At 39.7% G+C, this 15,896-nt stretch overlaps 1 protein-coding gene across 4 annotated transcripts in view; it reads left to right on the top strand.

The window, feature by feature from the left end:
* AK5 (adenylate kinase 5) overlaps window positions 1-15,896 on the top strand; it is a 262,841-nt gene that overhangs the window by 140,440 nt on the left and 106,505 nt on the right. For all 4 annotated transcript variants that reach the window (XM_045477912.1, XM_045477913.1, XM_045477911.1 and 1 more), the window contains exon 8: window positions 1,423-1,499. In XM_045477912.1, the coding sequence (XP_045333868.1) occupies window positions 1,423-1,499 (77 nt within the window). The remainder of the gene's footprint in view (window positions 1-1,422; window positions 1,500-15,896) is intronic.

Raw genomic sequence — 15,896 nt, forward strand, 5'->3', positions numbered from 1 at the left:
ATTCTTTGATGGGTCAAGCATCTCCATTCTGAAAAACTGTCATCCTTTAAAAAAATTGTAAAGATACAAACGCAATAAACAAGGGTGTTATTTGCTTAGTACTTAGACAATATGATAGTGGGTCGGTCCTTAGTCAATCTGATAAATAGCAGAGGTAATGATGAGAAGGAAAAGGAAGAGAAGAGATGAGAAAAGACTGTGTGAGGACATACATTGAATCACTCTTTGGAAAAAAGTATGAAAGCAGCATCTCTCGAATGGCCCATATCTGAGAAGCACGTGAGATGCTTGATGTTTTTGTAAAAACCCGTCTTCATTAAAAATAACTCGGGGCGCCTGGGTGGCGCAGTCGGTTAAGCGTCCGACTTCAGCCAGGTCACGATCTCGCAGTCCGTGAGTTCGAGCCCCGCGTCAGGCTCTGGGCTGATGCCTCAGAGCCTGGAGCCTGTTTCCGATTCTGTGTCTCCCTCTCTCTCTGCCCCTCCCCCGTTCATGCTCTGTCTCTCTCTGTCCCAAAAATAAATAAACGTTGAAAAAAAAAAAAATTAAAAAAAAAAATAATAAAAAAATAAAAATAACTCATTGTGTCTTCTGACCAAGAACTATTTGGCAAGGGCAAGTTTACCAGGATATGTGGAGTGGTTTACTTCTTCATAGGGATGTATAGCATTTAATGAACAGCACTGGATTCTGTCTTTGTGGCTAGTTAGGTGATATGTATTTCCCAGCAGAAAACAGTCACTAAACAAGGATGATAAATCAGTTTTGCTTCAGGAGCCCCATTATGAAAATTACCAGTTTAAGTCTGAGCCTTGAGGATTAATGCCCTTGGGGAGGGGCAGGGGAGAAGCTCTCTGTTAACACATTAAGTTAACAAGATTTTTCTCATCATTAAGGACTCAAGTGACCCAAAGGCTGGAGGAAAAACTTGTCAGGTTTTCATGGAGTGAGCAAACTCAGCCCCACTTATTACTGGAACTCCCTTGCTCTACCCGCTCTGTACTTTGCTCATCATTCCTTCTATCTCATTTACTACTACACAGCCCTAAACCACTTCTCCTGGACCATCTTTACTCACCTTCAAAGTAAAGGCTTATAGATTAATTCCTTGTGATTATTTTTTACCTCCATCATCACCTCCACTACTAGTCAGAATTAGCTCTTTATTTTGGTTTCTGAACCTTGCTGTTGACAAATCAGTCTCCTCCACAAGATTGTCTTATTCTCAAGAGTGGAAATGGTGTCTAGAGGATCTACATTTTTTATCTGGAGCCTAAACATGGTGCCCAGCAGAAGAGAAGTGTCTAAAAATGTTTGTGACTTTAATGTACACATATGAACAGAAACCTAGTGGGAGATAGTTTGCTTTGCAAACATACACAGACAACCTTCATCAGGTAAACTTCTCTTTTCAAATCTTAGGTTCAAGTGACCTTGATCCTTCGATGATGTTGGACACAGGAGAGACCATTGATACAGGTTCTGATTATGAAGATCAGGTAATTAAAATCTGAAAATATCTCTTTATTTTAAATGGTTTTAAATTTAAATTTTAGCCTTTGTAAATGTTTTATGAAAATTAGAATTATAAATCATTTTTTCAAGTGTTTACAGATAACTAATACCATATTTCATGATAAATCACACTAACCTATAGCTTTTGTCCACGAACTTTGGCCTTTCAGCCTTCCCTTCCCGACAGTTCCAAAACAGCAATTAATTAAGGAAAGGTTTGTGGTTAAAGTTACATGAGATGGAAATGAGGTTGTGTGAGGTTCTCTTGTCCAAGAATTTGTCTGTGTCTCTATCCCTTTCCAATAATGAACTAACAGTATTTACTGAGTATCAGCTATAGGTTCAGGGTTCTGCTTTTCTATTTCTAACCTTTGAAAAGGACTAATGACCAAGGACAATACAGCCAAGAAGTCAATTATATTTTCTATTTTAATAAAACTAGAGAAATTTATCTGGGTCATTTTTCTCTCAGCAGAACTCTCCCCACTGCTGTATTTTAATAATCCAAAATAGTTGGGCAAGTGCTCTGACTCTCTAATTAGGCTTTTTGTTTAAAAAAAGGATAATGTCTGAAAATTCCTTCTACCACTCATCAGTGTTGCTCTGTGATGGCTGAAAGCCAAGTGAATGTGTTCCCAAGGGTTTTTTTCTCCCATCTTCAACTAATATATGTCACAGATAAAGCATATCTAACCAGTGTCCAAATGTAATGGCTGGCTACACATTTCATATTCATATTCAGAAGCTATTTTCATGAGCATTGGGTTTCTTCTTTTATATCACAAAGCAAGGAGAAAATATTGACAAGTGATATAATAAGTACTGTGTATTTATACGATTTTTTAACATTTATTGACATTTAATATATATTAAACATTGTGCTGAGTTCCTTAGTTTTATTATGTCACTAATTACTTACAACATCTCTGGGATATAGGGATTATTATCTTCATTTTATAGATAAAGAAAATTAAGACTCAAAGAGCAAGTTGCCCACCATTACAAAAATAGTTTCACAGTGGGGAAGTGAACTTAGGGTACATTTCCTCACATCTGTACCAGACTGCCTCCTAACTCAGCCTCCAAATACAGGCCATTCAGTGGTACATTTCAGGAGCCTTTTCAGTTGCCAGCCCCTAAGACTCTATCAGAGGCAGATTCTAAACACCACTATTGAAGATGAGCTCATGATCCAAAATTACAGGCTGGATGAAGAAATGAACCATTACAAGATATCCAGCTGATTTAAAAATGGAAGGTTTCACACCCCTCAAGAACTAGAGAGAACAGGAAAGTCTGAAAGAATTTTTAATATAGGAATACTTAAAATATTCAAGAAGATAAAAGGAAGAAACCATGAAACGAGTACAAGAGAGAATGGGAATGAAGAGGCAGGAAGGAAAAGGAAAGAAATAGAAATTCTAAGTACAAAAAATATTGCCATTGAAATAAAAACCTAGTTAACAGGTTGAATAGCAGACAAAACATAGCTGAAAAGAGACCTAAGGACAGAGCTGAGGAAATTGCCTTAGAATAAAACAGAAAGTGGGACGCCTGGGTGGCGCAGTTGGTTAAGCGTCCGACTTCAGCCAGGTCACGATCTCGCGGTCCGCGAGTTCGAGCCCCACGTCAAGCTCTGGGCTGATGGCTCAGCGCCTGGAGCCTGTTTCCGATTCTGTGTCTCCCTCTCTCTCTGCCCCTCCCCCGTTCATGCTCTGTCTCTCTCTGTCCCAAAAATAAATAAAAACGTTGAAAAAAAAAAAAAAAGAATAAAACAGAAAGCTAATAGTTGTCAAATGTAAGAAAGAACTTAGGAGGCACTGAGGATAGAATGGTAGGGCCAACATATTCAAAAAAGAGTTCCAGGAAAAAATGGGAGAGGATGGAACAGGGGCTCCCTTTTAGTTACCATTTTATTTTATTATTTAAACAGATAATAGTTGAGAATTATACAGAGATGAGAAATGACACAAATCCCAAGATTGAAGGAATACATCCAGTTCTGAGCAAGATTAAAAAAAAAGATACAAAAAAAAAAACACCTCTTCACCTCATCATTTAGTCACTCAACAAATACTAATTGAGCGCCTAATATATGCAGGTATTGTTTAGATAACTGAAATATGTAATTGTATAAAATAGGCAAGAAGCTTATATTCTAGTACAGAAGATGGATACTAAACGTCAACATGATAAGTTAGTAAATTCTCCAGATGTTGGAAGTGGTAAATTCTATGAGAAAAGAAGTAGAACAAGGTGAGAGGGTCAGGAATGCTGGGGTTGGGAACAGATTATAGTTTTAAGTAGGATGGCCTCATTAAAGAGGTGTGATCTAGGGGCGCCTGGGTGGCGCAGTCGGTTAAGCGTTCGACTTCAGCCAGGTCACGATCTCGCGGTCCGTGAGTTCGAGTCCCGCATAAGGCTCTGGGTTGATGGCTCAGAGCCTGGAGCCTGTTTCCGATTCTGTGTCTCCCTCTCTCTCTGCGCCTCCCCCATTCATGCTCTGTCTCTCTCTGTCCCAAAAATAAATAAACGTTGAAAAAAAAATTAAAAAAAAATAAATAATAAATAAAAATAAATAAATAAATAAATAAATAAATAAAAGAGGTGTGATCTGACAGAAACCTGGCATATAATGTAAAACATCAGAACACAGAAGACAAGAATAGAATATTAAAAGCAAAAAGGCATTACCCATCAAGGAACAGAAATTTTGGTGGTAGCAGATTAAATAAAGCAAGAGCTTGCATTTTTTGAGCATCTGTTATAAGCCAGACACTGTGTTTTATGATTTACATGCATTGTTGTCAATCCTTAAATAACTCAAGAAGGTAGCTCCTTTTATCTCCGATTTACAACAGAGGACATTGAACCTCATAGAAGTTAAGACACTTCCCAAGACTGCACAGCTAGCAAGCTGCAGAGCTGGGAAACAAACTTTAATTAGCCAGAATCTAGTTTTTACTTTTACCATTCCAAATAAAGCCATTGTCAAGATCATTGGTGATCTTTGTCAATTCCAGTTAACACTTTTTAGTTAACTTTCTTGACCTTTGCTGCGTGTTATTCACCAAACTTTTACTATAAAGGGTAGTAAATACCTTAGGCTTTGTGAGCCATGTGGTCTCTGTTGCAATTGTTCAAAGTCCACATTGTTGTGAAAAGCAGTCATGGGGCGCCTGGGTGGCGCAGTCGGTTAAGCGTCTGACTTCAGCCAGGTCACGATCTCGTGGTCCGTGAGTTCGAGCCCCGCATCAGGCTCTGGGCTGATGGCTCAGAGCCTGGAGCCTGTTTCCGATTCTGTGTCTCCCTCTCTCTCTGCCCCTCCCCCGTTCATGCTCTGTCTCTCTCTGTCCCAAAAATAAATAAGCGTTGAAAAAAAAAATTTTTTTTTAAATAAATAAATAAAAAAAATAAAAAAAAAAAAAGAAAAGCAGTCATAACAACACGTAAACAAATGAGTTTGGCTGTGTTCCAGTAAAGCTTTATTTACTGATACTGAAATTTGAACTCCATGTACTCCTCCTGTGATTTATTTCAAGTATTTAAAAATGTAAAACCCAAAACTGAGAGCCTATACACAAACAAGCAGCACAGTGGATTTGACCAGCAGGCTATAGTTTGCTGACCCCAGGGGTAAATCATCTTCACATTCTTGACATTCTCCTCTCTCCCTTAGATTCTAACACTTCTAAATTATTTATACTGTTCTAAGTGCTTCACATTGATTACCTCATTTTATCCTCAGACAATGACGAGTTAGATATTATTGTTATATTTTATTTAAATATATTTTATTTAAAACATATTTTTTGTTACTTATTATTATTATTATAGTGTTATTCCAATAAGGAAACTGAGGCACAGAGAAATTAAACAGTTTATTCAAGGTCACATAGCTGGCAAGAGGTAAAGACAGAATTCAAACATAGCCATCTGACTCCAGAGCCAGGATCAGGAAAGATAGGCTGGGCTCTGCTATGGTAACAAATAAAACTCAAAATCTGAGTACTTTCCAGGGTTCTTGTACATACAATCTCCAAAGGGATCATGGATGGGAAGGCAAAGAGCCTGAGGAAGATGAACCAGCTCTTAATTGCACATTACCTTCTCCCACGTTCTTCAGGTGTTCCCCAGTCACTGGCCCTCCCTACATCCAGGGAGGCTGGGAAATGGAGCTTTCTTGTGCCTCCAGGAAAGGAGGGATGAGTTTGGTGGACACTGAGTCAGCCTTGGCCACAGATCTCTTGCCCTACTCTGTGTTCACTCTCTCGGTGCTCCTCCTACATATTGGTCCACTCGTTCTTGGTTTTCTTGCTGGCCTGCTCTCTGTTGGTCCTTTACTTAAATGTGGGTGTTCCCCAGCATCCATGGCCCTTTGGATCCTCACTGAACATGTTCTCCTTTAAAAAGCTCAGCCATAGCCATGATTTCCACTTCACCCAGAGTTCCCAGGTGAGCTCCTGTTGCATATGTCTGCCTGCTAAACAGTGCTGGTTGGATCTCCCATGTGCATCTCAAACTCAACACATCCAAAACCAAACTCCCCATCTTCCCCCACAAAATCTGCTCGCCCTTCTGTTTTCCCTATTTCTGTTAATGATACCTCCATCCTGCCAGCTGCCCAAGCCAGAAACAGGATGTCTTCATAGCCTCCTTCCTTTTTCTCCCCCTCTACATCAGTTTGTTCAAGAAGCCAGTCAGTTCTCCTGTGCAGAAATCTCTCCTTCCCTCTCCAGTCCCACTGCCGCTGCCCTGGTTTGCACCCTTGGCCTTCCTCCATGGGATCACAGAGACAGTCTCCAACCAGTCTCCCTGCCCCAGGCTCCTGTGGCACACAACATAATCATCTTGCTGAAAAGCAAAGCCAGTCACGGCATTCTGCTTCTTAAAAACCTTTTTGCCTCCTCATTGATGTCAGAATGAAATTGGAAACTCTTATCATAATACATGGGAACCTTCAAATCAAAATCTGAACCCCTGCATCCCTCCCAAATTCATCCCTTGCCAGTCACCAAAACACACTAAATGCTCCAGCTACACCAAGCCATTTTCCATTCCTCCAAGTGGCTTGTGATTTGCACAGTCCTTTTCCTCTCTATAGAAGCTTCTACCACCCATCATGCCTATTCCAGATAACCCAGTCATGCACCATCAGGACCAAGCTTCTTCTCAAAGAAGCCCTTACCTCATTACATGTTCAGTTCACCTTCTGGGGAGCCCATGAGACCCTGTGTTGTAATATTCTGTGGCATGACAGGGAGTGCATTCTGCTCTGGGTGTCCTCAATGCCTGCCACCAGCCTGGCATGTAGTATGTCCCCAATAAAAGTCCATTTTTTTAAAGCCCATAAAATGACTTCTAGTTCTTCTTTATATGTGATTTTTGATAACTTGCTAACTCTTGCTAACTTTTTTTGTATCAATTTTTAATTTACATTCTAGTTAGTTAACATAGCGTAATATTGGTTTCAGACATAGAATTTAGTGATTTATCATTTACATATAACACTCAGTGCTCATCACAAGTGCCCTCCTTAATGCCCATCACCCATTTAGCCCCTCCCCCATCCACCTCCCCTCCATCAACCCACAGTTTGTTCTCTATAGTGAAAAGTCTCTTATGGTTTGTTTCCCTCTTTTATTTTCCCTCATCCTCTATGTTCATCTGTTTTCTTTCTTAGATTCCACATATGAGTGAAATCATAGGATATTTGTCTTTCTCTGACTTATTTTGCTTAGCATAATACACTCTAGCTCTATCCATGTTGTTGAAAATGGCAAGATTTCATTCTTTTTTGTGGCTAAGTAATATTCCATTGTGTACATTTGTGTGTGTGTGTGTGTGTGTGTGTGTGTGTGTGTGTGTGTATAACATCTCCTTTATCCATTAATCAGTCGATGAACATTTGGGTTCTTTCCATAATTTGGCTATTGTTGATAGCACTGCTATAAACACTGGGGTGCATGTGCCCCTTTGAATCAGTTATGTTTGTATCCTTTGGGTAAATACCTACTCGTGCAACTGTTGGGTCACAGGGTAGTTTTATTTTTAACTTTTTGAGGAACCTTTATACTGTTTTCCAGAGTGGCTGCACCAGTTTGCATTCCCACCAACAGTAAAAGAGGGTTCCGCTTTCCCTACATCTTCACCAACACCTGTTGTTTCCTGTGTTGTTAATTTTAGCCATTCTGATAGGTGTGAGGTGGTATCTCATGGTTTTGATTTGTATTTCCCTGGTGATGAGTGATACTGAGCATCTTTTCATGTGTCTGTAAGCTATCTGTATGCCTTCTTTGGAAAAATGTCTATTTATGTCTTCTGACCATTTCTTTCTTTTTTTTAAGGTTTATTTATTTATTTTTAGCCTCAGTGGCTCAGTTGGTTGGGCATCTAGATGACTTTGGCTCAGGTCACGATCTCGTGGTTCCTGGGTTTAAGCCCTGCATTGGGTGCTGTGCTGACAGCTGGGAGCCTGGAGCCTGGAGCCTGGAGCCTGCTTCAGATTCTGTGTCTCCTTCTCTCTCTGCCCCTCCCCTGCTCATGCCCTGTCTCTCTGTCTCTCTCTCAAAAATAAATACACATTTTAAAAATTTTATTTATTTTGAGACAGAGAGAGAACACAAGTAAGGGAGGGGCAGAGAGAGAGGGAGAGAGAGAGAATCCCAAGCAGGCTCCACACAGGCAGAGCCCAGTGCAGGGCTCGAACTCACAAACTATAAGATCGTGACCATAGTCAGACGTTTAACTGACTGAGCCACCCAGGCTCTCCTTCTGCCCATTTCTTAACTGGATTACTATTTGTGTGTGTATGGATGCTTGATAACTCTTTTGAGCCTGGGTTTCCTTCTCCAGAAAATGATGATAACCCCACTTGGAAGTACTGTTGGGGGATGTAGACAGTACAGGGGACCTTGTACAGAACAAATACTGCATAAATTTAAACCCTTCCCCAGCCCAACTCAGACTGAACTTTTTAGGAATCACTGCCTTTCTGTAGCTGACAGAGGCCCCCATTTCCTCAGCTAAGGGAATGCTAACTGAGCACTTCTGGTTTTCAGTCTGGCATGTAGGAACTTTATCATAACCAGTGTTTCTTAACACAAGTAATAAGCTGAACAAACTGAAAATTCAACAGTTCTTCTTAAATCTCTCAGAGAAGTAGGTCACAAGACAAACCACTGCACCCAAAATTGGAGAGACAGGCAGAGTCAAAGAATCACAGCTTACCAGAATAGAAACCCACAAGCAAGAACCTCACCAGGAGCCAGTGCCTGTGTAGGTAGGAAACCCTACACTGTACTTGGCAAATTGCAGGAGGCTCAGTGTGGGCAAGTGTGAGAATTCAAAACTCCAGCGGGGGGGGGGGGGGCAGGCATAGAGGTCCCCACGCTTCTGTGAGTTTTACTTCCACAAGCTCTACCAGGCCCTCACAGTGAATATCAGAGAAAAATCCTTTAGTGCTTCTGGCAAGGGGAAGGGGCACGGAACTGTTTTGAAATACACCAGAGCCCTCTGTTTTTAACAAGGGCTGCTCCCAGGAGAAACTATTTTGTCAGAACCTAACCTGCTGTGGTTTTATCAGAGCCTACTCTACCTGGGAGAACAAAAATACCCAACTCCAGCCCCCTCTAGCTATCCTGTTCCACCTAAGGGGGGAAGATCCTGAGATACACTGGTGAAGTTCACAGTCCAGGGGGGTCTCCAAAAGACTGACATAACCATAGGACAGTATGTGTTTCACAGAATGGTTCCTCTGCCCCCACACCTTACCACTGCGTTACTAAAAGTTTATTTATTGCAGTTTCTTTTACCTAGTACATCATGTCCACCTTTCAACAAAAAACTAGAAGGCATCCTAAAAGGCAAAAACAGATTTGAAAAGCATGAGAACAAGAGTAACATATGGCAGGATTACTGGACTTATAGGAACAGGAATTTTATTAAAAATATTATTAATATGTTGAGGGATTAAATGGAAAAAGTAGACAACATGCAAGAACAGGTAACATGCAAGGTAACATAAGCAAAGAGATGGAAATCCTAAGAAAGAAACAAAAAGAAATGCTAGGAATCAAAAACACTAGAACAGAAATGAGGACTGCATTTACTAGGCTCATTAGTAAACTAGACATGGCTGAGGAAAAAATATCTGAGCTTGAGGATACGAAAACGGAAGCTTCTAAAACTGAACAGGCAAAGAGATAGAAAAAAACCCAGAAAACAAAAAACATAATAGAACATTCAAGAACTATGAGACAATTACAAAAGGTGAAATATACAAATATATTGAAACTGCAAAAAAAGTCAAAGATTAAAGAAAAAAAATCTTGAAAAAGGCGTGAGGAAAAATACACCTAACCCATGGAGAAGCAAAGATAAGAAATACATTCTATATCTACAATGGAGTATTACTTGGCAATCAAAAAGAATGAAATCTTGCCATTTTCAACTACGTGGATGGAACTGGAGGGTATTATGCTAAGTGAAATTAGTCAGTCAGAGAAAGACAAATATCATGTGACTTCACTCATATGAGGACTTTAAGAGGCAAAACAGATGAACATAAGGGAAGGGAAACAAAAATAATATAAAAACAGGGAAAGGGACAAAACAGAAGAGACTCATAAATATGGAGAACAAGCTGAGGGTTACTGGAGGGATTGTGGGAGGGGGGATGAACTAAAGGGGTCAGGGGCACTAAGGAGTCTACTCCTGAAATCATTGTTGCACTATATGCTAACTAATTTGGATTGAAAATTTAAAAAAAAAAAAAATTAAAAAAAAAAGAAATGCATTCAACTTCTCAGGGCACCTGGGTGGCTCAATAGGTTAAGCATCTGACTTCTGCTCAGGTCATGATCTCACAGTTTGTGAACTTGAGCCCCACATTGGGCTCCACACTGACAGTGAAGAGCTTACTTGGGATTCTCTCTCTCTCCCTCTGTCTCTGACCCTCCCCTACTCATGCTCTCTCTCTCTCTCAATAAATAAATAAATAAACTTAAAAAAAATAAATATATTCAACTTCTCAAAAAACATGCAGGCAAGAGAAGAGTAAAATACTTAGTGTATAAAGGGAAAAAATTTTTAAAACCTGCAATTCTGTATCCTATGAAAATATCCTTCAAAAGTGAAGGAGGAAAGACTTTCTCCAACAAAAATTAAGGGAATTTGTTTCCAGTGGGCCTGCCTTGGAAGAAATGTTAAAAGAAGCTCTCTGGAGAGAAGGGAAGTGATATACATTAGAAATTTCTATCTCCATCATAAAGAAAGGAAGACTGTTAGAGAATGAATAAGTGGAAGTAAAATGAAAACTTTTATTTTTCATATTCTTAATTGATCTAACAGATAATAATGTGTTCAAAATAATAGCAATGATGTATTCAATTAGGCATGTTCATGTATAAGTGAAATGAATGACAGCAATGATGCAAGGACGGGAGGAAGAATTAAGAATATTTTGTTATCATTCTCACTGTCCACTTATTTGAAAGTGGACTTGGATTCTTTTAAATGTATATTGCAAATTCTAGGGCAGCCACTAAAAAAAAAAAAAGTTTAAAAAGAAGTATAATTGATGTGCTAAGAAAGTAAAGAAAATGGAATTATTTAAAACTTCAATTAAATGACATAAAACTCAGTTAAAACAATGAAGGAAGAAAGGGTTTGGAAGCCAAAAATAGGAACAAAGAAAATGGTAACAAATATGGTAGATATGAATCCACCTTCATCAACACTTTAAATGTCAGTGATCTAGGGGCACCTGGCCAGCTCCATTGGAGAGAGCATGTGACTCTTGATCTTGGGGTCATGAGTTCAAACCCCATGTTGGGTGTAGAAATTACTAAAAAAGATAAATGAACAAACAAACAAAAAAATGTAAGCTATCTAAATATACCAAATAAAAGACAGAGATTTTCTGCATGGATCACAAAATAAGACCCAAATCTATAAGAAACCTACTTTAAATATAAAGACACATATAAATTAATGTAAAGATATGGAGAAAAATCTACCATGCTAACACTGACCAAAAGAAAACAAGAGTAGCTATATGAGTGCCTGGGTGGCTCAGTAGGTTGAGCATCTAACTCTGGATTTCAGCTCAGGTCATGTTCTCAGGTTCCTGGTTTCAAGCCCTGCATCAGGTTCCATGCTGACAACACAGCCTGCTTGGGATTCTCTCTCTCCCTCTATCTCTGCCCCTCCCCCATTCCTGTGCTCATGCTCACTCTCTCTCTCTCTCTCTCAAAATAAATAAACTTAAAAAAAAAGAGTAGCTATATTAATTTCAGACAGAGCAGACTTAAGAGCAAAGAAATTTATCAGGGATAAAGAAGGGCATTACATAATGATAAAGGAGTCAATATTCCAAGACAACCTAATAGCCCTTAATGGATATGCACCTAACAACAGAATGGGTCCAGGCTCACTGTCCACCCAAGTCCTTGATCCCACCCCTTCCATCTCCCTAAGACCTTGTTCCATTAATGGGTATTGCTTCATCTTTCTCAAGGCCCTCGTCCTCAAAGTATCTTTCTTTTTCTCTAACAACCCAATACCCCTGCTTTGAAGGAAGAAGGAATGATCAACAGTGCCACGTGTCCTAACAAGGTCAAGTGGGATACTTTCTTCTCCCCTTTCCATCAACACCAAATTTGGTAAAAGAAAAGGTATTACCCCTGCTTCCATGACTTCACCTGTAAACCAGCTTCTGCCTACACTGCTTCTCTAAGAGACTATTAAAAATCGTCTCATTACCATCAAGTCAGGAAGACGTTTACAGTGTATGGAGTCCAATACACCAATGACACTTTCTGCTGTCTCAAAACTCTTGGGTCCCTTGGCTTATCTCTATGGCCATTATTTCTTTGCCTCCTCCCCCCATCGTGGTCTGTGATGTGAGAAGAGCCTGGAGAATAGGCACTATAGAGCAGGTTAGGTGTTTTGAATTTATTCTAGGCACAATGGAAAGCTTTAAAGAGTTGTTTTGTTTTGTTTGTGGCAGGGGTATATGAAGGAGGAGCAGGACATAACATAATTATATTTATGTTTTAAAAAAAGATCGCTCTTGCTATAATGTGAACACTTTGGAAGAAGACAAGAATTGTTTAGGGAGGATTGCACTGGAGTAATGGAGGAGATAGACAGAAAGGGATTTATTTATTTTTTATTTTATTTATTTATTTTAATGTTTATTTTTAGACAATGTGAGAGATAGAGTGCAAGCAGCGGAGGGGCAGACAGAGGGTGACACAGAATCCAAAGTGGGCTCCAGGCTCTGGGCTGTCAGCCCAGAGCCCAATGTGAGGCTTGAACTCACGAACTGTGAGATCATGACCTGAGCCAAATTTGGATGCTCAACTGACTGAGCCACTCAGGCGCCCCAGAAAGGGATTTATTTAAGAGGTACTTTTGAGGAAAAACCAACAGGACTTCATGTTAAAATGGATGTGAGAGCCAGGAGGGCATGAGCTGTTAGAAAAAAATGCTCAGGTTTTTAACTTGTACAGTTGGGTAGATGGTAGTGGCATTCACTGAGAAAGAACAGTAAGAAAACACCAGTTCTGTAAGAAAAGAGCATGAGTATAATTTTAGATATTGTGAATTCAAAATGCCTTAATGCATCCAAGTAGAGAATTCAAGTGAACAATTGAACGTACAAATCTGGGCTGGAAATACAGATTTGTGAGCCCCTGAATATAGGTAGAACTTGAAGCTGCATGTGGAGATGATACTTAAAGAAAAAGAACAGACTTAAGAAGAGAAGAGGATCTACAGCTGAGAAATGAAGAAATTCAAAGACCAGGTAGAGGAAGATGGGCCAGGAAAAAGTGTGTGTGTGTGTGTGTGTGTGTGTGTGTGTGTGTGTGTGTGTAGAAGTTGGTGTTAGAGAGAAAGCAGGAAAATCAGCAGAATGTGATGTCCCCAAAACCATAGAAGACAGTATTTCAAGAAGCAGAGAGGGTGAAGTGTTGACAAGAGGATGAAGAGGGAGAATGGAAAGTGGCCATTGTATAGAGAAACATGGAGGAAATTGTTGACCTTACAAAGGGTGATTGGGAAAGTTGTTTGTAATGGAAGACACTTGAGCATGTTTTAAAACTCACAGGAAAAGTCCATTCATTTAAGAGAAGGAGTATATACAAGACAGAAGAAGATTTCTGAATGTAGGAAGACTGGTTTCTAAGGTCAGGTGTGTAATGTGGGAAGTTAATATGTTGCTGTCAGATGACTTCCAGAGGCAGAGCCATCTGTTGAGAGTCTGAGATTAGAAGCAAGTAGCAGATTGACTTGTAGAATCCACTGGAGAGAGAAGTGAGGAAACACAGCGGGATTGGCAAGCAGTCAGGGAGTCCATGTGATGTTAGTGTCTGGAAATGTATTTTTACCCATCTATCCTTTTCCTTTTTGTCTCATTCATTTACCAAATGTTTATTGGGTACCCCATAGATGCCAGACACTCTTGTAGACACTAACAATACAGAGTGCTGTGGAACTTCCATGGGCACAAGGAAGGTTGATAGTTTCCTTCACTCAGTGATGGAGTTTTATCAAATGTGTGCTGCAACGAGAGCAGAGCATGAGCAGAATAAGTGAGGGTGGGCCCAGAACAGGAAGTAAAGTGGACAAAAGATAGGGGGCAAAGTCCAGAAGAACTAAGAGTACATTTGACTTCCTTAAAAATATAACTCTGTGTCACAATTATGAGCTAACTCTTTATTAAAAAGAATATTTGATCCTGCAATCCTGGCAATTCTGCAAGGATTTCCAATCCTCCTTCTTCCTCCTTGAGATCTTCTCTAATAATTAAAGTAAACATTCATTTCTTGCCTGCCCCATTGAACACCCAACACGCTTGAGGTTTATACCCTAGGTCTTTGCACTTGATTATATTTAATTTTGTACTTCATTATATACTGTCTCCTATCCCTCCCTGATTGTGTCCTGCATGCATCTATGATGAGAAAGAGCATAGACTGTGGAGCCAGACAGACCTGGTTTAAAGCCAGTGTCAACACTTACATATTCCAAGTTACTTAACCTCCTCAAGCCTGATTTTCTTCACCTATAAAAATGGACATAATTCCTTGCAGGCTATTTAGATTGAACAAGAATCTATGTAAAGGTGCCTGGCACAGTAGGCCATCCAGTATATATTTCCTTGTCCTTCTTTCCTTCTCAGAAGGGAAGACTCTGATGTACTTCTTTTGTGTCCACTGCATTGTGACAGGGACACTGTCAGAATCAAACTAGACTTAATGAATAAAATCATAATGCCACATTCCCTGGCCAGAATAGATAACAGAGTTTAGTGTGTGTGTGTGTGTGTGTGTGTGTGTGTGTGTGTGTGTGTGTGTTTTAACTGAATTTCCACAGTGATATTCCACAGTGATATTCTAAATCAAGAAATACTACGTTTAGCCAAAGCATGTGTTAGGTTGTATTTGTAAGGCTGATTTAAACAATGCCATTTCCAAAGCAGTATATTTGAGTCACACAGCACTGCTCTCGATGGACTTACTCACTTACTCACATGTCGCCGACATGCTGAGTTCCGTTCTAATGGGCAAATCCAGGTTTTGTGGCAAGTCTCACAAGGCCTAGCTGAAGCGGGGAAAATAGAATGGCCAGGCTTACCTCTCAGCTCTGCAGTAAGCACCTGTTCTTGGTTGTGAAAACTGTTGGTGGCCCATTGGAATGATAGAAGCAGAGACATTGGAGAGAGACTAAAGTCAGAAAGTTGTAAATCTAGCTTTTCCAAACACTCTAACAAAAATACCGGCTGCAGGCACAGGCAGCCAACTCTCCCTGGCTGTCTTCATGGACTGTGGGCACTTGGAGCTAATTGATTCTGTAAAAAGGAAGACAAGTCCCATTTTTAAATGTCATGAATCAATCAAAATATATTTCCAGTATTCTTGACTGCAAAGCCAGGGATGTTTCATATTTTCAGTGTAGATATTAAATATTAAACAGCAATGTTATAACACTTAGGTTGCCAGTTTGGGCCAGAGTCCAATGTATTTCCACATTCTGAAGACATAAAGTAAATGCCTCATCACTATGCCTGTCTGGCATGCCCCACCAAAGAACTATAGGACAAATCTTTGCAGAAGGTCATGAGAACTGATAGAATTCTTCATTTCAGAGCAGTAGGATATACTCCAGAGGTAAAAACATATGAAGGACAACTATCAGTAGAGACTATTTGCTTTCCTCTTTTCAAAAACCTATTATTCTTGTCAGACAGGTTTTGTAATTAATTTCATGGGTTCCTGTGGCATCTTATTAACTGGAATAATCCTGAATGCCTTGTCATTTTGAAGGCAAAAGGAAAATATTTGTGATTACACATTAGCATCAGTGCCTCATAA

The sequence above is a fragment of the Leopardus geoffroyi genome, chromosome C1 (assembly GCF_018350155.1).
Source record: "Leopardus geoffroyi isolate Oge1 chromosome C1, O.geoffroyi_Oge1_pat1.0, whole genome shotgun sequence".
In the NCBI taxonomy this organism is placed as follows: Eukaryota; Metazoa; Chordata; class Mammalia; order Carnivora; family Felidae; genus Leopardus; species Leopardus geoffroyi.